This window comes from Siphateles boraxobius, unplaced genomic scaffold, assembly GCF_051911475.1.
Source record: "Siphateles boraxobius isolate OS27281-9 unplaced genomic scaffold, OSU_SipBor_1 20, whole genome shotgun sequence".
Classification (NCBI taxonomy): Eukaryota; Metazoa; Chordata; class Actinopteri; order Cypriniformes; family Leuciscidae; genus Siphateles; species Siphateles boraxobius.
In genome coordinates, this window is record NW_027508811.1 from 3,910,161 (window position 1) to 3,936,479 (window position 26,319).

Sequence of the window (26,319 nt, forward strand, 5' to 3'; positions counted from 1 at the left end):
CCCCGGAGGGCGAGGTCAGTGGCGGTGCGGAGCTAACTCATGAGCGCCCGGTCCAAACTACCCTCGTGCATGTCCCTGAGTGTCTTGGCCTGGTAGACCTGCAACAACGCCAAGGCATGCAAAGAGGAAGCGGCTTACCCGCAAGCTCTGTAAGCTCTGACCGCCAATCCTGACGCGAACTCACAGGCCCGCGTGGGGAAACAAGGATCCCCCACCCAGGATGCAGCGGTCGTTGGACATAAATGAGTCGCAACAGACCGCTCCACTGGAGGGATAGCCTCATAACCCTTCACCGCTCCTCCGACAAGGGTAGTGAGGGAGGAAGAACTACTTAAGTCGTTTTCAGCAGTAAAAGGTGCCGTCCACGACCAAGTAAGATCTTCATGCACTTCGGGAAAGAAGGGCACTGGGGCGGCGGGCTGAGAACCAGCACGGCCCGCCCCGAGATACCAATCATCCAACCGAGACTGAACAGGACACGGTGGAGGGTTCCACTCGAGCCCGACAGCCTCGGCGGCCCGTTTCAGCATAGCTGATAATTCTGGATCCGGCTCGGGCAACATTGAACTCCCGGAGGGAGACAACGCAGCTGAGTCGTCATCTCCAGACATCAGCTCACCCTCCGATGCTGCAATCGACATCCTGTCCCCCAGGGGAGCCCCGGGTGAAACCGCTGGCCCACCCATTACAGATGGACCAGCAGATAACACCGGAGGCTCCAATGGTAGCAGTGGAAGGGAGGGGTGAGGAGCCCACAGGGAATGGTTACCGGGCGGGACATCCAACACTACCCTCCGGTCACCCATCCCATGCAGCACCCGGGGGTGGGGCATGGCAATGGGGACTCGCTCTCCGCGGACGAAGGCGAGTCTCGCTCTCCGCGGACGAAGGCGAGTCTCGCCCTCAACACTGCGACAGTCATGTTCCCACAGTGAAAACATGAGCTGTCCACAAAAGCTGTCTCAGCGTGCTGTAAGCCCAAACACGTGATACAACAATTGTGACCATCAGAGAGAGACAGGGAACGACCGCACCCAGAAACGCACGGGCGGAATGACATCTTGAAAAAGACGCAAACGCACCCGTGTTGCTCTTTTAGGAAGTGAAAACCTCTCACCAGTGCCGGAGCACACAGGGGAATGACCGCGGCAACACTGACACAGGAATGGTGCACCCTGTGCCAGTGAAGCACTCACTTTCTCGCCCTCAACCGACCGTCAGACAAACAAACACAAACAGAAATTTGGTTGCTGTGAAAACAGCAGTTGAGAGCTTGAAGCTCGCGATCACCGCTGCACTCGCGCTGTAACCACCGACACCAGGAGAGACTTCCCAAAGAAGCGCCGACACACTCGCTCGTTGTACAACAACACTCTTCACATCCAGACATGAAGCTCGGCTCCGAAGCGAAAGGCAAATGGTGCGTGCATCCACTTCCGTATTTATACCCGCGCTGCGGGGCGGAGTGTGAGATGCAAATCTCGCACGCCAATGTGTATTGGCTCGTTCAATAATACTCGAAGACGATAGGCTCCCTAGCGTGATCCCATTTCAGTCGGCGTCGACTACGTCCGACGTTATCGACTGAAAGGGAACCATGCCTAAGAGTAGAGAATATCCAAGACATGATTTGGTTTTGGAAGAATTTGTTAAAGGATGTGCAAAATTCACCAGTGTTTGCATATAAATGTTTATTTGCACTGTGGGGACACAACCACCATACAGTGAAACAAATCCATTCACTCCTTTTTTTTTAATCCTCAAAAAGTCTAAACACTCTCAATAATCTGTCCGTTCTGATTTTCTGAGCACTATGATGTCATAATGCTCATGCTCCACCCACGACCACTGACGGACTGTCCCGTATTTGCATATTTCTGCCCTGCCATATTTCAGTATTTTGGCAAATATTAAATTTGAGACATTGAGATTTTGAAACTCTCAGAGATTACCGATGTCTTTTATTTTTCTTCTTTTATTCATGAAAAATACTCCTCAGTGTTTGTTACTTTGAACCAAAGTCACCTCTCTGAGGTTTCTATGCAGTGCTGTCATATATTAAAATAATGTGCAGGGGGGTGTTGTTCTATTGTAGCTCCATCCCTCTGCTGGATACCATGAGAGAGCTCATTCAAAACTGTATATTCCCCTTATTTCCTGAGTTCAGCTATAAAGAACAAACACTATTAGCTCCCGATCAATATAGGGGACATCACCTCTGTTATCACACAGCAAAGTAGATTTATGCTCCATGCCATCGGAAAATAAATCACATATTCATACTTTAAATTAAAAAAGTGAATGATGGTGTTTAGACAGAGAGAGTGGACAGAAATGGCAAATTAAATATTAGTGCAAGAGACAGGAATGAGTATTAAAAACAAGTCTAATTCCATTTTTGGAGTTTTGTGATGTTTGGCAATTAAAGGGCATTCCTCACTTCATAGGATGGTCCTCTTTAAAGTGCTTTACTTGCTGAAATACTATAAAATAAGAATCTAATCAGTGCTTTTACATTAAGTAGAATGAAGGGCAAACAAGGTGAGCAAAATACGTAAAGGGATTGTTCACCATCAAATTAAAATTCTGACATTATTTACACACCATCATGTCATTGTAAACCTGTATGACTTTCTGTCCTTGTAACATTAAGGTAATTTTTTAAAAGAATATACTGGCCATACTTTAGTGACAAAAAGAACCATAAAAGTATCATAAAATTGTCTTATATTCCATGCCTTGAAATTCAGTCTGAAAAATGAAGCTGTTATTCAGTAAAGATCATCCTCTTCATTGAACTGTTAACCAACGCAACCTTTTCATTGAGTCACTGAGTTGAACTCAAATGAATCGTTTAGACCATTTTATGAACTGGATCAATTGATTCATTGAAAAAATTTGTCTCAAAATAATGATTCATCCACAAACCATGAATTCTGATGAACACACTATTGTCATGAGAGATATTTAGAAAATGATTGTGTGAACCACAGAAGAAAGAAATACATATACGGTAGGTTTGCAACAACATATTGACAAACTTGTTATTTTAATTTTAGGTGAACTGTCCTATTTATTAAATGAGTAGTTTGTTCAATTTCTATGCAATAGCTTGTGGTAGACGACGTACACAAATCAAATACTTGAGTAAAATACAGATACCCTATTAAAATAATACTCCAATAAAAGTCCTGCTTTTCAATTTTACTTGAGTAAATGTGTAAAACAACTTTAATGTATGATTAAGTACGATATTGTGCTTTGGAATGAAGTGAAGTAAAAGTAAAAGTTTCCCAAAATAAAAATCCTCAGATAAAGTGCAGATTCTTGAAAATTATTCTACTTCGTATACTGTCCACCACTGCTTGTGAACAACACAATGTACTTAAATCACTACAATCACCTTCTGAAAATCAATCACATCTCATTCAAACACAACAAATGCATTAATTTATTTTAGCAGATAATTTAGTTGCAGCTTACAGTGCACTAATTAACTTAAAAGGCTCTGTCACATTTCCTGGTTTTGACCCAGCGGGACTCATTTTGCCAGTGATTCTTTATAGATTCAGCCTGTAGTGTCATGCATTACAAGAGCCAATGATGATTGTGCGTTTGGGGAGAGCAGGAGACACACGATGGCATCCATCTGCTGTTTGGTACACTGAAAGCCCATGAGAATCTGCCAAGGACATTGTATTGTGCTGTCAGAAGAAGGTGATGCATGGATTTGCTAAAGGTTAAACCGAATACTAGAACCAAGCAGGTGCTTTTCTCGTTTCAGATCTCAATTTATGCTAATCTACAGAGAACAAATCATAATGGAGCAGATAAACCCTGCCGCAGAAAATCAGAACAGCAGTAAAGGACACTTTACACCACAAACTAACCCTGAGCTTGCTTATCAAAAGCAAGGTCAAATGGGGCACATGGGGGAAAGGGTTATGGCAATGCATGCTACATTCAATCGCTGTGATCTAACTTTGAATTTCATTGGTGATGGGATCACATCAGGTGTCTTCAGAAAGGTAATTGGCTTCATTCAAGGATGGCTGAGCCATTGTGGATTGTTTCTTGTAAGGGTTGAGAAGTTCTTCTATGAGAAAGAATGGGTCTCGACATGTATGCTGTGCCTGTAGTGACAGATGATGTTGTGCAGGTCAAAGTGTACACTGAAGTGTAGAGCCAACAAATGAACAATGAAATGCAAAGAAAGAAAGTACATCTGGGAGCCTTAATTGATGTTTAATGAATTGAAAAGCCTTGCTTTGGTCAGGGAACAAGATACTTAACCTGAGAATGTTTTACTGTTACCAGTCTTCTCTGTTGTAAGTGATGCTCTTTTTATGTACTGAAATATATTATCATCCACATATAATGTTAGCAGATTTGTGCAAAAAACAAAATCTAGATATTTAATTTAGTATTTAATCCAAACTATTTTCCATTCTCTCTCTGACCCTTTAAGACTTATATGTCATCTTATCAAAAACTGGGATTTTTACTTAAACCATTTGTGCTGAGATTACAGAAATACTGTTATTGACATAAACTTAAAGTGGTCCCTAATGTTTTGCATGGAGCTGTTTGGGGGTCTGTGTCCGAAATCACAAACTCTCTTGAGTAGGTACTTATTTTGAATAACGACCACAAAAAAGTTTGTTTTAGTATGAATGTGTGTGGCATGTAGTATGTGTAGAATGAATGTAATCTGGACGTACTACATTACGTAGTAATGCGTAATGTAGTACGTCAGTACTACCAGTGTCAGATGCATCGCATCATTCACAAATCCTCTCCTGTGTTCTCATGGGAACGTAAAGTGTCCATTGTATGCACACTTCAGAATCTTGCCGGAAGTAGGTCATTTTTGCCTGGTTTTTTATTAGTACTGTGAATATGGTGTTGCCTTCCATATAGTAGGGATTAGGGAAGTATGCAATTTCAGAATCAGCCTAAGGGACTGTTTACACGACACCTTTTTCAACAAAAAACGTAAAACTTGGTATGTGTTTTGGCTATTCGTTTACACAACAACAGCGTTTTGGGGGGCTGAAAACGCAAACTTTTGAAAACGGGTTTCAAAGTGTAAGTTTTTGAAAACGGTCTCCGTGTGAACAACAAAAACTTGAATGGCAAAGGGACGCAGTGTCTCATTCCCTGTTCTCAGGGAACAAAAGTTACAGTAGTAACCTGAGTTGTTGCCTTTCGAAAGGGAACTCGCACTGCGTCAAGCACTGTGGGGAACGAACTACCCATGCTGCCATGCTGAGGGGAGTGCATGCCAAATTATGGCTGTGACAAAAAATGTAAAAAAACGGCAGTTACACTGAAATGCCAAAAACACCCCCCCTTCAGGTCACACAGTGACAATATTCCCTTTGGCCACTGCCCGAGCTTCAAGTTAAGCGAGGAAGTAACTTCACACAAAGGACTTAACCCCAAACTATCTCAAGGGCATGGATACCACAGCCCAAATTTAGAGGGGGGTTCCTTTAAGGGAATATGGCCAAGGGGTCCAAAGGAGTCCCGTCCAGTCACTTTCTGAGGGGGACATGAAGTCAACCCCACATGTCACCTGGGAGGCTGACCTGGTCTAAATTAATGACCTAGTCTTGCCAACAACCTGTCTGTTTCCTAAACAGAGTCTCTAACATATTTTGCCTCACTTGTGGAGGCATCCGATAGGGAGGACTGCAGATAGTGGCAGTGATCGCTCACAGACCGGATCACAGAGACGGGCATGCTGGAGAGTAGAATTCAGCATAGCGCTTTCTAACCCTTGTGAACGGGGGGAGAAACTCTTCTCGACCCTGGATCTACACAGTGCTTCACTGTGGAGGCTGGGCACTCTGAAAGGGACCCTGATAGGGGAGCGCCTCCAGCTCTAGGGCTGATCTAACAGGGAGGCCTCGTGAGAGTCCTCAACTTTCAGACCAGACTTAGGGAGCTATGTATTCATACAGAACGATCCTCGGATATATTCTGGAACACTATACTCAAAACCAGATACAGTGGGGCCAAAAAAGTATTTAGTCAGCCACTGATTGTGCAAGTTCTCCTACTTAGAATGATGAGAGAGGTCTGCAATTTTCATCATAGGTACACTTCAACTATGAGAGACAAAATGAGAGAAAAAAAAATCCAGGAAATCACATTGTAGGATTTTTAGAGAATTTATTTGTAAATTATGGTGGAAAATAAGATTTCTGGCTCTCACAGACCTGTAACTTCTTCTTTTAAGAAGCTCTTTTGTCCTCCACTCGTTACCTGTATTAATGACACCTGTTATTTGTATAAAATACACCTGTCCACAGCCTCAAACAGTCACACTCCAAACTCAACCATGGCCAAGATCAAAGAGCTGTCGAAGGACACCAGGAAGAAAATTGTAGACCTGCACCAGGCTGGGAAGAGCGAATCTACAATAGGCAAGCAGCTTGGTGTGAAAAAAATCAACTGTGGGACCAATTGTAAAAAAAAGAGAAGACATACAAGACCATTGATAATCTCCCTCGATCTGGGGCTCCACGGAAGATCTCATCCCGTGGGGTCAAAATGATCATGAGAACGGTGAGCAAAAATCCCAGAACTACACGGAGGGACCTGATGAAAGATCCTGCAGAGAGCTGGGACCAAAGTAACAAATGCTACCATAAATAACACACTACGCCGAGAGGGACTAAAATCCTGCAGTGCCAGGCGTGTCCCCCTGCTTAAGCCAGTACATGTCCAGGCCCATCTGAAGTTTGCCAGAGAGCATATGGATGATCCAGAAGAAGATTGGGAGAATATCATGTGGTCAGAAGAAACCAGAATATAACTTTTTGGTAAAAACTCAACTTGTCGTGTTTGGAGGAAGAAGAATGCAGAGTTGCATCCCAAGAACACCATACCTACTGTGAAGCATGGGGGAGGAAACATCATGCTTTGGGGCTGTTTTTCTGCAAAGGGGACAGGACAGCTGATCCATGTTAAGGGAAGAAAGAACGGGGCCATGTATAATGAGATTTTAAGCCAAAACCTCCTTCCATCAGTGAGAGCCTTGAAGATGAAACGTGGCTGGGTCTTCCAGCATGACAATGATCCCAAACACACCGCCCGGGCAACGAAGGAGTGGCTCCGTAAAAAACATTTCAAGGTCCTGGAGTGGCCTAGCCAGTCTCCAGACCTCAACCCCATAGAACATTTGTGGAGGGAGTTGAAAGTCCGTGTTGCCCAGCGACAGCCTCGAAACATCACTGCTCTAGAGGAGATCTGCATGGAGGAATGGGCCAAAATACCAGCTACAGTGTGTGCAAACCTGGTGAAGACTTACAGGAAACGTATGACCTCTGTCATTGCCAACAAAGGTTATGTTATAAAGTATTGAGTTGAACTTTTGTTATTGACCAAATACTTATTTTCCACCATAATTTACAAATAAATTCTTAAAAAAATCCTACAATGTGATTTCCTGGATTTTTTCCCCTCATTTTGTCTCATAGTTGAAGTGTACCTACAGTGTATGAAAATTACAGACCTTTCTCATCATTCTAAGTAGGACAACTTGCACAATCAATGGCTGACTAAATAATTTTTGGCACCACTGTAAGTATTGACCAGACTCTGGGCTGAGTTTGCCTTGCAATGCTAAGCATCCAACTCATTTGGGATCCGCCTTCAAGGAGGCCTGTCAAGGCCTAACTACTTGATAGCGGGACTGTTAGCAGAGCTAGTCACAGAAGTCAGGTGCTCTCACAGAAATCTTTGTGGGCCTGGTTATACCTATTTCACATTGCCAACAGGCAGTGTACTCAGCAAAAACGCTATCGACCCTTTAAAGCAAGGGGAGTACAATCTTACACTACCGGATTACTGTAAGGCCTACAACTTCGACTTTCATGGACGACAGGCCGGGCATTGCTTTGTTCTCTAAACAGAATCTCTAACACTATTTGCCTGATTAGTGGAGGTATCCGATAGGGAGGACTGCAGATAGTGGTAGTAAACACTCACAGACCGGATCATAGAGACGGACATCCTGGAGAGTAGAACTCTTAGGTTAACATTGCCAATAGGCAGTGTACTCAGCAGAAGTGCTATCAACCCTACAAAATGTCACGGACGTCAGCCCAGGCAATTCTTCGGCTCTAAGGGAGCATACTCAACCATCTCAAGTGAGAGGGAGTAACTAATCTGTCTCTACCTGAGCCTGGGTGTTGAAGGGTGATATGATATGATCTATGGGTAGCAAAGTACTCTAAAATTCTCTCAGCATGACCCTGAGGAATGTATCAAGGTCGAGGCCTATTATCTTGTATTTAACAAGACTGATTTTACATTCTCTACTAAACCCATGGAAAGGGAGGCCACAGTAACGACATTCAACCTTATGACTTGAATTATTTTATTCAAGGGACTCAGCGGAAAAAAATCCTTTTTCAATTTTAAGGCCTAGCTGGATAAACTAGCTAAATACTCAGCTCTAAATGGTGGAGGCCTAAGCATCCTGCTTCTTACTTTCTAGAGAGAAAAGGCCTGGCAACGCCCATGTGATATCTGCATGGGAGGCTTTTTGAAGAAAGCCTGCGACCTATGCTGCTATCTAACCAGTAGCATCACTAGCATTTTTACGCCTAGTGCAAAAGGTGGGCCTTGGCTAGACGACTCTTGTAGTAAGAGGAGGCCAGTACTAGGAAAAACTAGATTTACAGGAATAAATTATCCTGATGGACACTAGCTCTAAGGAGCCTACACTAAGATACTGAGAGGCTCGAGGCGAGAATGGTTAGTAAAACGCCACCAATTTACTAGTTACTAAGCCTAAGCCAAAAATCGAGGCAGCCCCATGAGGGCCGACACACGAATATAAAGTGACTGAAGTCAGAGCTATAATCTCAATGACTCTCTAAAGTGAGAGGAGAGCTGCTGCTCTAGTATAAGGTGGCTATCAAGGTGGCTATCAAGGTGCCCTGAGGAGTGCTAACGCTTGATTTTGTAGCTTTATCTGGAGCTTGACAAAGTGGTGGCCTCAGTAGAATAACTCCCGATTGGGAGGAAGCCATCTCAAGGGAGTCACACACCGGACGAGAAACGCAGCGTCGCGTCGAGCAGCGCCATGTCTTTAAAATTCAAACCCATTATTCTCTATGAGTGTACACACACTGGCGGCGCCATTCGGCGTCTGTCCGCGGCAACCAGCTACGGCTCAGTACCTTGTTCAAAACCCTGCCGCGCCACAGAGCGCGATTTACATAGTTTTATATTAAATTTACATTTATTTGTCTTAAATCGTCGTTAATGTATATAATGAGTTCTCCCTGTGCTGCAATATACATTTAATTTTACATTCATTTACAGAAATCAGCTGCTTGGATGCTCTGGTTCGCTTTGGCGACAGTGGCGGATGCAGAACGTGACAGATGGGTGGGCCTGGATTAAGTCGAGGTGGGCCTGAATCTAGGGTTTAGTATGCTATATTTATGGAGATGAGAAATAAAAACCGCACTGTACAGCTATGATCAGCTGTTCGGCCGAGCTTTCGAAGTTGTTAATACGGAAAGACCGATGCTGACCGGTTGTTTTTTGTCAAATGACCTTGCGGCACTCTCTGAAAAGTTGAGATGTTTTTCATCTCGCCGCGACATATAGGCGCGCCTGGAAAAACGAGCGCGCTGCAGCCTGCACCACATGCGTATGGCAACTGCAAGCAGTGTTGCCAGATTGGAAATGTGCAATTATCGTACCAGGAGTTCAAAATGATCTATTTGGAAGAACATTATCGTACACGACGTAAACGTGAAGAATACAGCTATTTATCCCAACATGTAGGATGGATTAGATGGAGCAGTGTTGACGTGCGGCCGGGCGACATGTGTGGTGCCTGTGTGTGTGTGTGTGTAGGCTATAGGCTACGTGCTTGCGTGCAGGCAGGTGAGCTTGCAAAATGATTCTGGGTCAGAGAGAGAAGCGGTAGGATGTGTGTTTGGACGAACGACTGAAAACTCTGAAATTATCTTACATTATGGGATTTTTTTCATTTCTGATCGTACATCGTACAGAGGTCAAAATTATCGTACAAATACGATAATTATCGTCCATCTGGCAACACTGATGGCAAGCTAAAGTATTCATAAAGCATGCGGGACGCGCGATTTGCCATAAAAGCAACAAAGTGCACGTTAAGAACGCGCGCCAGAAATTTGTGGTTTTTGCATTAAAATAAATAAATAAATAATGTATGAAACTTTATTGTAAAGTGTTACCGGAATTACAACTGGAAAATTTGCGAGATGTGTCTCGAACGAAGGGATTAAGGGACTGTCCGAGGTGCTGAAATAAAAAACAGTGAACTTGAAACCGAGAGTTGTTTTTCTTTTCTTGTTACAAAAACACTTCAGAGGCATAAAACACCTGCAGACAGAAACAATATAATTTAAATAGCAGATCACACGTCGATGATGCACGTTTTGATGCAAAAAACGCGCGTTTCTGACGCGCATTTTCCGTGACCACAAAGCACACGTTAACAACGCGCGCTTTTATGACAAATCGCGAGTCCCTTGGCAGTCGAAACGCATGCGTTTGACGAGTCAATCAGATGCCTGACCATGTCTTTCACGACCGCGTCGCTTCCATTATGAGCGCGTAGGCCTACATCTGAAATAACAAACTTGAGCGCGCAAAAGACGCGATATGTGAACGGGCCCGTCTTTGTCTTTCCAAGACACGGTGTTCATGTGAACAATGAGCCTCGTCCCCTCTCCTTGCAAGGGTGTCAAAGTCTGGACAAAATATGTACAGTGACATGACATAACTGCCAGATTCAAACTGTGCGTTCGCGCGTTGGCTGGCGCTGAGCCAGAGATGGATGCGCTCAGGCTTGTCATATATCATATAAAGTGTTCGTCGGGCCGTAAATGGCCAAACTTAATTCATTATTATTATTATTATTATTATTATGCAAATTAAAAATTTCGTTTTTATTAATCTGATTGGGTGGGCCACCTGTCAATCTGGGTGGGCACGTGCCCACCCAGGCCCGCCCATAAATCCGCGCCTGTTTGGCGATGAAAAAACAGTTCGTATCAGCCTGCCGAGCTATATTTATAGGTCAAGGCCACGCCTATTTCGGCGGGACGTGACGTAGTGGCGCGAAGCGCCCCCATTGGACATGGCGTCACGCAGGGCCTCTCTCGATAGGCTGCTGCTGTTGCCACAGGTCAGCCAATAGGCATGCAAGCCGCATTGCCTATGTCTGCATGCTGCCGCAATGCGTTGTACATTAATTCAAAATTAAGGATAATTTTTGGCTTCAATATCTCGTGGAAAAGAGGTTTTCCCCATAGCGTAAGATATTACGCAATACTCGTTCCCTCTCTAGAGAGAACCGAGGTTACGTTAGTAACCGAGTACGTTCTTCCATGCCTTTCCGATCTCATTGTGTAGATCCGGCAGGAATGGAAGACTCAGGAGAGCTGGAGCTTTGTGGCTGGAAAGACTGCTTCTTTTTAGAATCCTCGTTAAAGTGCGATCCATAACACACAACAGCTTAACATACGCGATGCAGGTTGGCTGTGAGGGTTTGGGTTGTATATCCTCTGAACCCTCATCAGCCATCTCCTGCTCTCTTGGGCTGGTTGTTTTTATACACAGCAGAGCACTCGCTGCTGGATCAGAGGATGTTAGTGACAACACACAACCTCATCCTGCAGCTCACTCTCGCGAGTCTCTGAAGGGTGTGCGAGATTAACAACTCTCTCAACCTCCTCAGCGAGCTCCCTCTGAAAAAAACCCAGATTCTAGTCTCTGCTCTGCCTCAGCGCGAGTGGGACCTGAATCGCCTGGTTTCTTGTTTACAGATGTCGGTCGGTCCCTCTTCCCTCGAGAAGAGAGCAGAAGAGAGTGGAGTTTTCTCAAGGGAAAAAACAGTGGCACAAGCAGATCCATCAGGAACTGATCGTGCATGCTCTGAGGCCAAACAATTATCACACAAGTTGTGTGTCATCAAGTATCAATATCTTAGACACAGATGCAAACACATCCTGAGTGTTTTTCACAAACCATGATTACCTTTTTGAAGTTTCAGGTTGAAGCGTACACACAAAACAGTCCCTGAAGACAAAAAACTTGTTGACATGTTCTCCAAGCTCCCGTTATATACTTCCGGGTCGCACTAGTGATGATGTCATAGGCTGTCATAGGCCAATAGGATTGCCGTGGTTAGATAAGCGTCTCAGACACCGGTTCACACGAAGGCGTTTCTCCATAGCACTTGACGCAGTTCGAGTTCCCTTTTGAAAGGGAACTTAATATTTCAGATTTCTAATATCAGAAATCCAGAGTTTTTCAGCTCTGTCAATAATTAGCTTTTTGGACTAAGTTTTGAGATCTGTAAAGTGCAGTATGCTTTCATTGTAAAATTATATTATTGCAAAATATCAAGGAACATTTGATTTTGATTTAACCCCACTTAAAGATGTATTTTAGCCATAATTGTGAGATTGTACATTTGAATGTGAGCTTGAGTTTTCTGTCTTGCTTTAAAGTTATGCTGGAGAACATATTTTAAAGCAGTAAAAAAAAAAAAAAAAAAAAAAGATTTAGAAGGTGGACTTCTGCCAACATCCTAAAGACAGCAGATGAGCCGTTACTTTTCTATAAATGGCATGAATCCATAAAATGTTCTCATAAAATGGTTATATGATCATAAGCCATGGCAATCAGCACTTTAATTAAGAAAATGGCTTTTCACATTTAAATAATATGCAAGAAAGCACAGAATGTAAGATGGTTTAATTCGCAAAGTAACAGATTATTTAAGTGTAATTGTTATTCAAATATAAATATATAAATATATTAAACATATTCAAAATCGTGTCAAATTCCTCTTCTGTGTGTCAGACCCGTGCTTTTGAATAATTAAGTAGGAAGCCTCAGGTAAGCGTCATTCCGCACGCATGGCTCCGCCCTCCAATGCAGTCATTGGCTGCCTCTTTAAAATATTCACCCCAGGGGCTTGTAATTGGATAGATTCTTACACAGCTGATTTCATAAAGCAAATTCTTGGCAAGTTGTGTAAAATCACTAAGACACATACTCAAGGTCCACAGGGAATCTCTTAATCTATGAGAAGGGAAGTCGTTTATGAGCGGCGCTGGACTTTCATTCACGTAAGTACCGGTGCTTTCATATCTGCCGCAGCGTCTTTGAAGTTAGAAGCGGCTCCTTTGATCTGATCTTTCACTGCGCATCTAGTTATATGTTCTCAGATGAGATGTGATAACTGTATGGATAAAGGTTCCGGAGATCGCAAGAGAATGGCCAGTTTCTGGTCGATTTGCTTTTTCATTTTGCTTTATTTACTACTAATTTCACTTGTTCTGCTCATCGTACTTTTTAAACAGATATGAAACAGCATCAAAATAATTTTTTTCATTTGTTTATATCACCATTATTTTTGCTTTGCTTTGCATGTGTGCTTTGATAATAATAATTATTATTAGTTTATTTTCAAATGTATTTATTTATTTTATTTATGTTTTTACAAAACCACATCATGAAACTTTATTCAGTTCAATAGTTAAGGGCTCCTCCATCACCTTCATTTAGACCCATATTTTTTTCTTTCTTTTTATAATCAGGGATGAGAAGCTGTCTATTTTCTCAAAGTTTAGGGTACTTTAAAGCAGTGTCTTGTCGTAAATGAAATATGCTTGAGGGGCTAACTGTGCTGGTGTTTGCCGCAGTCCGACCAGAGTCCAGAAATGCATGAATATACACTCAAGATGAGAGTAAAATAGGCTATAATTTACGAGGTGAAGGTCACAGGCAAAAAATGCAAAGAAAGAGAGTTTATGGTTCCACATTATGATTTTCTATTGTATCATTTTAATAATACAGATACATTACAAACTTTGATTCAATAGTTGAATGAAAGATACCGGGGGAGATTTTCATAAAGATCATAATGCAAATTATCTAACATCTCAGTTGTAACCGCAGTATTGTGTGATAGCTGCAGTGAGATGGAGCTGATCGCATCATTTCTAGTCAAACTGCCTCTTCGAGATGCAGAGCTGGTGCAAGGACATTCACCTCTTCTTGTGGTTCCTCTGCCTTTCTTTGTCTGGATTTATGACACCGTAGATATGAAGACTTTTTTAGTTTGGAACACATCCGGCTCTCACCTCATCCAAGAAGCTTTTACATCATAATATTACGATGAGAGATGACAGTACATAAGGTATACTCTCAGAGCACTGGTGTTCCACTGCCCTTATCCAGCCATTCGCAGTGTTAAACGCTAAATAAATTACAATAAAATGACATGTTTACTCTGCTTTTACTGTTTCTGCCCTGGCTGTTTTGCAATGAGTTATTAATATGAAAGGGGTAAATAATGCTATAAGATAGGACAAGAAAGAAGAACAAAGTGACAACCTCTGCTGAGGCCTTTAATCAGTCCGACTATGTACATTCTGTCATCAACACTCAAATTATCACTGTGCTCAAACCTTTGGTCCAGTAATATGACTAATACAATACTTATTTGTGTGCTTTGATTACACTTTCATCTCAAACAGAGGAGCATCTATTAAGACAACCTTAATCTAAATTAATTACATGGCTTTGATGTTAGAGTTCAATAGGTTGATTAGAGGAGTTGGGGCATGCATATTTTTTGAAATCGTTACTGCAAACACATACACTCATCTCTCTCCTCCTTGTGTTTCTCACCAGCTTGAGCATGTCCTCTCTCTTTCCTTGCCATATACTGCACAAATGCCATTGCCTGAATCCAGATTTTGTCTTCCTCTATAATCTGACAAAGAAGTACATACAACTAGGGCCAAATGTAGTGTGTTAATATGAATGCACTTTCCATATTGATTTTTCTCAGGTGTTTTACCTGTATTTCGAAATATTATTAGTTTTGTGTTTTAGGGTAAAAGTAAAAATCCATAAATTAATGGATTATATCTTGGCAGCACATTAACGGTACCTTTATGTTGTTCTTTTGATATTTTTCTTACAGCGTATAATTAACATTATTGTCATTGTTTACTCACCCTCATGTCATTTCAACCTGTATGGCTGACTTTCCTATACAGTACGCGGAACACCGAAGGAGATCTTTAGTAGAATGTACGAGCTGTTCTCTTACAATGAAATTAGATGAGGACCCGGACTGTCAAGCTCCAAAAAAAGACTAAAAGCCCCATTTTCCATATACCAAAACTTCTGAAACCTGAAGTGTTTTAGTGCTTCTGTATGATAGCTTTGTGTGAAGAAAAAAATAAAATTTAAGTTTTTCTCACCTTGAAAATGTTGCTAGTTCACCACTTTCATTGTATCGATTAAACCAGCTTGGATATTCTGTAAAAAACTACTTCCGTGTTCCACTGGGGGGGGGGGGGGGAAGGAAAATTATTACAAGCTATTACAGAATTTACTCTTTTGGACGGACTTGTCCTTTTACAATTAGGGCTATAAGCATGGGTGCAGATAGTGTAACTTTTTTGGTCTGGTTCTCAAGGGAGCACCTGGAGATGCTGTTTGGTACTCAAACTTTATGTGGCAACACTTATCCTACACACTGTCATCATTTTATTTTCTCTCGAACATGAGATGATGATGATGATGATGATGATGTTTTTTTTTTAAAAATTATTAATATTAAAGGGATAGTTTATCCAAAAATGAAAATTACCCCATGATTTCTTCACCTTCAAGCCATCCTAGGTGTATATGACATTCTCCTTTCAGACAAATGCAATCGGAGTTCTATAAAAAAAAATTGTCCTGGTACTTCCAAGCTTTGTAATGGCAGTGAATGGCCGTTTATGTTTTGAAATCCTTCTGAGGGGTTAATAAAGGCCTTCTGAAGCGAAGTGATGCGTTCGCGTCAGAAACATATCCATATTTAAAACTTTATCGACTAAAATAGCTTCTGGCAGACGGCCGTACGCATCAATTTACGGCGAAAGAGTAACCTTTGACATGACGCAAGATGCATGGACGAAGAACAGAGCAAAACAAAACATCAGTCACGAATTAGAAGTCTAAAACAAGAATTTTTAAAGAGAAATGTCGGAGGAGCTTGAGTTTGTTGCCCAGTCCTGTTTGTTTGAAACACGAGAGGTGTCAAAGCTTACGCTACTCCTACATCCTAGGTCATACGTCGTCAAGTGTTACTATTCTGGAGTAAGTCGACTTGTGTAGGCCGTCTGCCGGAGGCTAGTTATTTTAGTGCAGGGGTAGGCAACTTCTGTCCTAGAGAGCCGCTGTCCTGTAGAGTTTGGCTCCAACACTGAAAAAAACCTCACCTGCCTATCGCCTTAGTAATCCTGAAGACATTGATTAGCTTGTTCAGGTGTGTTTGATTAGGGTTGGAACTAAATTCTACAGGACAGCGTCTCTCTAGGACCGAACTTGCCTACCCCTGTTTTAGTCGATAAAGTTTTAAATATGGATGTTTTTCTTACACGAACACAACGCTTTTATTAACCCCCCAGGGCCGTGTAGATATCTTTTATCACAAATGGCTGCACTTTTATGGACTTCAAAGCATAAACAGCCATTCATTGCGATTATAAAGCTTGGAAGAGCCTAGACATTTTTTAATATAACTCAGATTGTATTCGTCTGAAAGATACACTTTCATATAGGCTTCACTTAGGATGGCTTGAGGGTGAGTAAATCATGGGGTAATTAAAATGTTTGGGTGAACTATTCCTTTAATGACACAGACAACAGCAGGAATTTTAGGCAGCTGTCACTTTAAGATCAAATGCACGGACCGAATATACTGACACACATCCGGTTTCTTTCTCAACTGTTCACTTATGACATTAATGAGAGAATACTTGCCGAGACAGGTATTTTGGCATCATTTTGACATAAGTTCATGTCTGTTCAAGCGCAAGTAAATGCAAAAGTGACATGGAGATTAACCTTTAATTTCATCAAGCTGATTTCTGTCTAAAAAAACCCTAGTCCTGATGTTTTCAGGCCATTTCACATTTGAATTTTATGTGACATAAAGCAGTTATATCTAAGTGGGTGAGTTGTTTAGTTACTTTTTGATTAGTCTTCCCAACGGCATGATTTTGTTCATTCAGACCAATTTGCGAACACGCACGCGCACAAAAACAAGAGGCTGGAATTACACTTGACTTTCCCCCATTCATTCTCAATTACCCCCTCCAAAAAGTCAATTGGCTCAGGGGAGGCAAGAGAGCCTCTGACTCCCACTACAACTTTTTCTGCTAGCGTCGCTGTTGGACAGGGTTACTTTAAAACAACAAGTTATTTATACACCTTTTAATGTCATTTTTTGTATTGTTTTATTTTCGTAATATTTATAATTTTCTCATCCCATTTTTTGAGGAGGCACTGCCTTGCTTCCTTGGAGGAAACGCCCCTCTAACATAGATAAACAGAACGATCATGTCCTTCTCTGTCACATATGGATTTTGCCGTCCTAAATGTCTGTCTCATGTGCAGTGAAATGGCTTCTACTCTCAGATCCTAATTTGGTCCATTCTGACCTGTCACATGTCTGCAGTTTCTGTATTTATGTCTCTGTCCGGTGAGTGTAATGCTGGGAAGGTAATTGCCTCTTAACACTGTAGAAAGCAATTCAGTCTCCCAAAACTCAATGAAAGTGGAATATCTCGACTGTGTGGCTATGTTCAGGATGTTTTACAGTTCCTCTCTCTTGAGTGAGTCATATCCTCAATGAAAGAGTTTTTCACAGATCAACAGGTAAGTATGATTGTGATCTTGTCATAGTTTCATTCTAGAGAGTGATTTATTCTTTATAAAACTTGATCAAATTCACAGATGACAATGTCGATGTGGATATTACTACTCACTGTGGGTGTGTCTGGACTGTCCTGGGGTCAGCGGACTGAACCCATGTTTGCCTCAGTAACTCAGAGTGTTTTCCCCCCGGACTATGATAATAACCCGACACAGCTCAACTACGGCGTGGCTGTCACTGACGTGGATGGAGACGGAGATCTGGAGATGTTTGTCTCAGGGTGAGTGTTCTGGTCCTCTTGTGTTTGGATTCCCAATCAAATGGGAACGTGAACTGTTTATGACATTACGTTTCTTTAGAGAAAATACTTAATCAGTGTCTAGAAGTTATATGGTCCTTTTTTGCCATATGAATGAACTAACATTTTTTGAATATTGACACAGAACAGATACTGGCCAATAACATTACCTCAGTTTGGGGCTTGAAAGTAATATTTTCTAGGAGAAACAGAAATGTCAAAGCAATTAATTGGGATTATTTGTAAACCATTTGTGAAATGGTTTGGATCTCAGCAGATTTGTGTTGATGAAAATAGATGTAATTGGAGAGTTCAATGTTTTGTTTGAATTGTGCTCAAGACTAAACGTAGTGCAACTGACAGAATTGTACCTCTAGGGAAACTAGAATTTGTTTTTCCTTCTATTAAATGAAAGCCGAGGTTGAATTGTGGGATTGCAGGTCAGTGAAATGCACCAACAAAGATGTGCCTTGTTGGAAACAGGAGACTAAATAAATGGAACATGGTTTTATAGTAATCCTTCAAGGCATCTTTTTCGTTGAGTTGAGTTTTTAGAGAAAATGTATCTCAAATTAAGTTTACTTTTCCTATGCCAATGTAATTTTTTCTTGATTTAAACATAAATCTAACAACAATCAGGCTTGAAGCAAAGAAGAAGAGAAAAAGCCAATGGGGTATATACTATATAATGTTTTTTTTAGTATATCTTACTATATTTAATATTACATTTTAATTTTAAATGTTTATATAATGCACAATTTATATAGTATTAAATATGTAAACACACACATATAAGACATAACTACTGATTAAGAATTGTTGGCTTCTTTGTTAGTCGGTTTTAAATATTTAACTATGTATGCTTTACTTTTTTTCTCTTTAGCTACAATGGCCCAAATCTGGTGTTAAAGTACGACAAGTTTAAGAAGAGGCTTTTAAACATTGCAGTTGACAACCGCAGTTCTCCATATTATGCTCTCAGAGATCGACACGGCAATGCCATCGGAGTGACAGCATGTGACATAGATGGTGATGGCAGGGAGGAAATTTACGTCCTTAACACTAATAATGCCTTCTCGGGTATGAAACGGTTTCATGAATGAGGCACTGGAGATAATGGTAAAGTAAATGGATGTTAGTTTCATGTAATTGTCCTTGTCATTTCATGCAGGCAGAGCAACGTACACTGACAAACTCTTTAAGTTTCGTAACGGACGGTTTGAGGATCTCCTCAACGATGACATAAATGAACACAGAGACGTTGCCAATCGTGTGGCTGGCCGGTCAGTCGCATGTGTGGACAGAAAGGTAACACCTCTACTAAAGTTTGTGTTAAATTAAAGCTTTTGCGACTTCATCCCGAGTAAAACCAGCCACTCAAGTAAAACCAGTCAGGTGGAAAAAGGAATCATTTGTATGTTTCCCTACAAAATCTTGTGGATCATCTCAGATCGAGATTCCTATCGTTTTCAGGGATTTTTACATTGATTTCTAATGGAAGGTTCGTGAGAAATTTGATAGTGCCATGGTTATCTGGTTTAAGTGGGTCATCTAGTGGTGACACAAAACACATAGTGGTCTGCACAAACCATGTGTATCTGTGTTACAAATGAACCAGAATCTGCAGTCAAAAATATTATAATTATTATTTTTTGAATGAGGGATGTCAAGCAACCTGGCCATCTTCCTAATTTGGCTAGTTTCAAGTGACAGATGAATTAATAATACAAATGTAGATATATCCTCCCTTTTAAAAGTTTATAAGCTGATTTATTTTTCCTTTCTACTTGTGCATTTATACATGGTCAGCCATGTCTCATTTTTGTTCGAGAACCAAATGACATTTAGTTTTTTTTGTCAGTGAATATAAACTTTTCTGGTTATGCTCAGCTCTAAAACGTTTCATACATTAGAAATTGCTCTTCCTGAGTGCAGTATGAATAAAATGCTTTTTAGAAATCCAGTAATCATGAATGACTGAAAATCATGGAAATACCTTGGTCAAAATGTATGGGAAGAAAATGTGATTAGTAAGTTGCAGCCAGAGTTACTATATGTATTGATCATCAACAGAATTGCAGAAGAGCAGCATGTTAAATCTGAGGGAAAGTGGGTTCTTGAGGGTGTTGAGTGTCTGTTTACATCTCATTACTGATCGTTTCACCCTCACAGACTCAACATCTTCTACGGCCATCATTTACTGTCCGCCATCAGCGTTGAGTCCTGCCCCCCTCAGCAAACCAATGTTCATTTCCAGCGATCTGCGATATTTGTCTCTGACATTAAATCATGTGGTGTGATAATTAGAAAACTCAAGGCCTCATTTGTTTCTTTTTGTAAGGAGACGTATTAGGTGGGAAGTGCAGCCTTAATTTGTCTCTCTGCACGCATGTTATCAGAGCTCCCACCGTCTGACCGTGCTTCACTGGTACCTAATCCCAGACGGCATGATGAATGGCCAAACATGTCAATGATTTGTATTTAGTCCAAAACACAATAAGCTGAACAGCATATTTTCGCAATTACTTCTGGACGCCATGCTGTTGTGTGGAGCCAGTCAGCAGTGAAGGATGCTCAGTAATCCTGGGGAAGAGCTGCGAGGGATTGAAATGGATTTTTTTTTACCCGCAGTCATTTGACTGGGCTGATAATAGTGAGACAATGCTGCTTAAAAGTATTTCACCAATGATTTCATGATTTAAATGATTTAGGATCAGGCTTATAATAGGTTTGAAAGAAAAAATAAAAACAAAATGTGTTTGCTCTTCATGGAACTGCCTTGTCCGGGAGAAAAAATCGCCCTATCATTGGATGCTATGCAGTCGATCCCCATAGTGACTTTGCAAAGTTGAAATTAACTGCTGATGCAGATGGTTGAGTTTGCCTAATTTGTTCCCAACTACATTCAAGGTCACAGAGGTGTCAAATGTACTCTAAAAAGTAATTCAGCTGATCTGTAACAACAACTTAAATAAATGCATGGTTGCAAGTTAAATTGTTTGAATTTATTGTTTTAAGTTGCAAATTAGAACTTTTTTTTTTGTTGAGTTCTGTTGATAAAATGTTGATAATTACATCAACTTAATATCATTTGTTATTTAAACTAAAATTTCTCCATAAATTAATTGGCTATTTAAAAACATTTAGTTGTAGTAACTTAATGAAACTATCTCAATAACTTTTGGAAATTAGGCAGTGGATTTCTATTTGTCAGCATGCCTTGCATAGAATTGGATAAGGAGAATAAATGTTGAGATTAAATGTTAATTTATTTGCTTTTAGTGAAGGTTTTTAGTGAAGGGAAATACCTGTTAGTGTATAATCCTGTATTGTTTGACATTTAAAAGAGTTTCTGTAATCTTGAGGTTTTTGTGGTTACTATTGAAGAGTAGAAGTGGTAAACTCTACATTGACTCTATAAGCAATGACTGTGCTTCTGCCATGTGACAAGTAATATCTTTCTTGATCATTAAATATACGTGTTAAATAAGTTATGTTAGCATGTGATATGATAGCTGTTGATTTGAACTGGAATATACAGTATAAGATTAATTGGTTCCATGGCTACAACTCAAGTAGTTCGAGGGAATTGAAGAGTAATAAACAAAAAATTGTGTTTATGCTACAAATTATTACGTTCCTCTAACTCAATGTTTGTTAAAGTAATTTCACAAAAAAAGAAAGAAAGATGCAAACTGTTGTGTTATTTATGTATTTATTTTATTTTATTGCCAATACATTATTTGAATGTGACAGGCATTAAGATGCAGATGTTTTTTAATGTTTTTGAAAGAAGTCTCCTATATGCTCTACAAGGCTGCCTTTATTTCATTAAAAGAGCACCGTAAAAACTGTAATATTGTGAAATATCAGTACAATTAAAAAAATTCAGCTTTGCCATCATAGGAATAAGTTACATTTTTAAATTGTATTAAAAATTTAACTTATTCCTGTGATGGCAAAGCTGAATTTTCAGCATCATTACTCCAGTCTTCAGTGTCACACGATCCTTCAGAAATCATTCTAATTTGCGAATTTGGTCCTACCAGCCTATATAGACTACTTTTCCAAATGACAGTTAAGCAGTGTCTCAAAGCATACTGCAGTCTACTGTATATATATTTTACATCATTGAAGTACATTGAAGTTTGACTTTTTCTATAAATGCAAATGACAGCATCTGTCACCACAGTTGTAGAATAACCCCTGTGTATTCCCTTCAGCTTCAGAGACATTAATATTCAAATGCAATGTGTAGTTTTTCTCTGCTTGAAACTGAAGCAGTAATTTGTCACTTCAAAGTGGACTGGAGGACACATGGGCCTGTTTCTGTAGGGAGATGGATTGGTCCTCTCATTCGGCTATCTGCATGGGTTAGTGATTACCTGTATTATGTGCTTATTGAGGTTTTCTCCCCCAATAGCCCATAAAAAGGGCAACAATTTACAGTTGAGACTGCAACAAAACCGTTTTCTCAGTTTAAAATTGGTTTAATAGTGCTCAAATGCACTAAAACAGAGGTGCCCCTTATATACCTGCACTTATGTGTGCATTTATGCACAAACTAGGCTATTATTGACTAAAACTCAATATTTGTCAAATAATGTGGTGTATTAACTTTTCCTAAATAATTATTTTCAGTTCAAGTGGAAAGTCAATAGTACAAAAATGAGTTGGAACAAAATGTTAATTCAAAATATTAATATGAATTTGCTGGCCCTTGTTACTGGCAGAATTTCTCCATTTTTTTATTGATAAACAGAGCAAGAACATTAAACCAAGCAAAAACATGGAAATCATGACATTAAAATCTAAAACTGCCAATACATACTGGGGCAGCATGCGTTTTAACTCCATTATGCTTTAATCTGCATTTTCTGACCTGAAGTGGAGGTTATGTAGAAACCAGAGAGCGTTTGACATTTTCATTGTTGTGCCTCATTAGGATTCTGGTCACGAGCTGCTGATATTTATACACTTATGTATATATTTCTTTTTTCACCATTTCCATGTCGGATCGTAGGTATCTTTATTGAAACTGTGTGCGTAAGTTCATTTGCTTGGCTACTTCACTGACTTCATGTCCACAGGGAATCTTTCTGATAATGGGGTGTGAAATTAATAACCAAGGGGAGGCAGTTGAAATATGTGTGTGGTGTGTGAGTATATGTGCGTGTGTATGCTATATGAATGAGTGCCCCAACTAGTTTCTTATATGTTCTGTGAAGATCACACTAAAAATGTCTTGGAAACTATTTTGCTTATCAACCTTGTCCCAGACTCAGACAGACAGACTTTCATGGGCTTATATATCATGAAAATATTAATTAATACATGAACATAAATCATTTCAGTATTTACACTAAACATGTTATACAGTATGTCATCATTTAATTAATTATATCAGATTTTATTGAATTAAAAGTCCCTTTCACCATAACAGTGCAGAATGAATCACTATTGAATACAACATTTGAGAAGTGGTGGAAATGGCACTGTTGTGGAAATGTTTGTGACATTCAGAGAAAAATATAAAATTATACTGTGATGCATTTATATTCACTGTTGGACATGGTATTAAGAAATGATATATTGAGAGTGTGAAAAGGGTTAGTTAAAGTTAATATCGAGGTTGTTAAAGGGTTAGTTCACCTGAAAAACGTATCATCAATTACTCACCCTCATGTCATTCCAAACCCATAAAACTTTAGTTCATCTTCGAAACACAAATGAAGACATTTCAAATTAAATCTGAGAGATTTCTGTCCCGTCATTGACATTCTACGCAACTATCACTTATTTGCTTCAAGAAGTTCATAAAGAGATTTGTAACTAGGTTAGATGTTATGGGAAGAAGGAGGCGGGAACCGGCGAAGATTCAACAAACTTTAATTCTAAAATAACACAAATACAAAATGAAAGTAAAAGACAGCAGCCCCTCACGGACGACTGCTGTCACATATAACAAAACAAACACAACACAAGTCTAGGCTTGGCCTCTCTTGATCTCCACTGTCGTCGCTCCAGCTTTTATGCTTCCGCTCCTCCGTGAGAGATACGAGATCGGTGCGTTCATTAGTAATCACGCCACCTGCCTTGCGCCATTCTCTCACAGCCCTCGCTCTCGTCCTTCTCGCCACATACCCCAATTGCCCCTCGCAGGCCGGGGGGTAATATGTTGTTAAAGCACAATTTGCTGGCGCCATCCCTTGAATTTGTTTCTTAGCAAGGGAAATAATGCTTGATCGTTTAATACTCTTTCATTTGAAACAGTAAAATGTAAATTTTTATTTGTGTACATTCAAAATGACTACAAAATGTCATTCCTTTGAAAAATAAAGAAAACAACATGATGCGCTGCTTTAGCGCGTTCTCGGTCTCCTTGAACATCTTTCTGGCGCACACCAAAAATGAACCAAAATACAGCGAATTTCCTTCTTGGCGCGCCTACTTTTCAAAGATTTTTTGAAGTAAAATGCATAATATATGCCTAAGTCACTTAGGAATAAATCACAGCGTACCTCATGATAAAAAACGTGACTTTACAGTCCAGAAAATAGGAAAATAGCCCCCTTAAGAACTGCTGGTCTACACAGAAGAAAGCCTTGTCTAGGCTCTTTCCCGGTACGGGTTGTGTCAAGCCATTCGTTAGTCTGGTTGTTTGATGAGAAAAAGATGGAATGTAGTTGCAATAAACGCGTTAAGAATCCGCACAACTGCAGCAGCAGAGGACTATTATTCTGGTGAGCGGAACTGAGGAAGAACTGATGACGGAACAGTTAGATTTTTGGCTGACAAATCAGAGGAACGGGGCATTTCATTCCCACCCACTTTGTAGAAATCGAATATTCAAGCTGAATTCTTTTATTTTATTTTATTTTTTTTATAAATAACACAAAAGGAACTGTTTTCTCATGTTTCTACTTTCAATATTAAATCAAAAAATGACTGAACGAATGATACACGGATTCAACACCCCCAAAGTGTCACAGTCATTTTTTCTTTATGGGTTTGACATTTCATTCAGTAACATTAGGCAGTTTTGATTTACAAGCTGTTTAATGCTGATGATTACTTTATTTTATGCATATGATTAAATATGATATCGCTCGTTTCTGCTTCTTCGCATTTGTTTTGATCAAGTGATTTAGTATTCTTTCAGAAGATATGTAATAGCACCCCCTACCATATAACAATGAAAACGCATAAGGTTTTCTTTCAATGGCGGGAAGCGTTTTCTCACACTTGAGTCATGATAGAAATGTCCATCAATGGTGGGGAGTTTAATGTATAGTATTTTTCATGAAATCGTCTTGGGTTACGACTGTAACCCTTGTTCCCTGAGAAGGGAACGATACACTGCGTCGATACGACACTTTGGGGAATGCCCCCAGTGTAGCGTGTTTGAAGCATGAATGAAACTTTTCCAATCCTGATTGGCGTTACGTCATGATGTAACATGTGACGGCATACATGGAAGCTACAAATGCCGGCACACAGCGAGTTAGCTAGAGTTTGCGATGAAGAAAGACGCTCCCAGGCAGGTGAAGGCGTGGCGAAGGTACGCAGTGTCTCGTTCCCTTCTCAGGGAACAAAGGTTACAGTCGTAACCCGAGACGTTCCCTTTCGAGGGAACCCGAACTGCGTTGATATGACACTTTGGGGAATGAGTACCCACTATGCCTATAGAATCTGATAAAAGTATGAGGGGTGGCCCATCCTGCTGGATCGCACACTTCTTGAATTGGGGGCCCCTGAAAGGAGGGCTCTAGAGGACGCCATGCCTCTGGTTGAATGAGCCCTCATGGCCAAAGGTGAAGGTAAGCTGTGCAGATGATAGGCCATAGAGATAGCCTGAATGATCCAGTTACTGGTGGTCTGTTTGGATGCAGGAAGCCCCTTCTTGGGCGACCCGAAGCACACCAGCAACTGATCTGATTTCCACCATGAAGAAGACCTCGGGACATAAATGAGGTGGAGGATGAAAAGCCAGCAAAACCGCTGGCCGTGCCACATTAGATGGCACTTTAGGGACATAGCCCAGCCTGGGATGCAAGATAGTATTAATGTCGCCTGGCGCAAACTCCAGGCACCCATGAGATATAGAGAGCACCTAAAGTTCTCCTACTCTCCTCAGAGAAGTAATGGCTTATAAAAAAGCTACCTTGGGGGAAAGATTCTTGGCCTCAGCCGACTCCAGAGGTTCAAAAGGGGCCTCGACCAGCCCTTTGAGAACCACTGCCAGGTCCCATGTGAGAACTCTGGTACGAGC

At 40.6% G+C, this 26,319-nt stretch overlaps 1 protein-coding gene across 2 annotated transcripts in view; it reads left to right on the forward strand.

The window, feature by feature from the left end:
• The first annotated feature begins 13,045 nt into the window (after window positions 1-13,045).
• crtac1b (cartilage acidic protein 1b) overlaps window positions 13,046-26,319 on the forward strand; it is a 112,097-nt gene continuing 98,823 nt past the window's right edge. For both annotated transcript variants that reach the window (XM_077236410.1, XM_077236409.1), the window contains exons 1-4: window positions 13,046-13,154; window positions 17,830-18,029; window positions 18,931-19,127; window positions 19,219-19,355. In XM_077236410.1, the coding sequence (XP_077092525.1) occupies window positions 13,110-13,154; window positions 17,830-18,029; window positions 18,931-19,127; window positions 19,219-19,355 (579 nt within the window). In that variant the 5' untranslated portion in view covers window positions 13,046-13,109. The remainder of the gene's footprint in view (window positions 13,155-17,829; window positions 18,030-18,930; window positions 19,128-19,218; window positions 19,356-26,319) is intronic.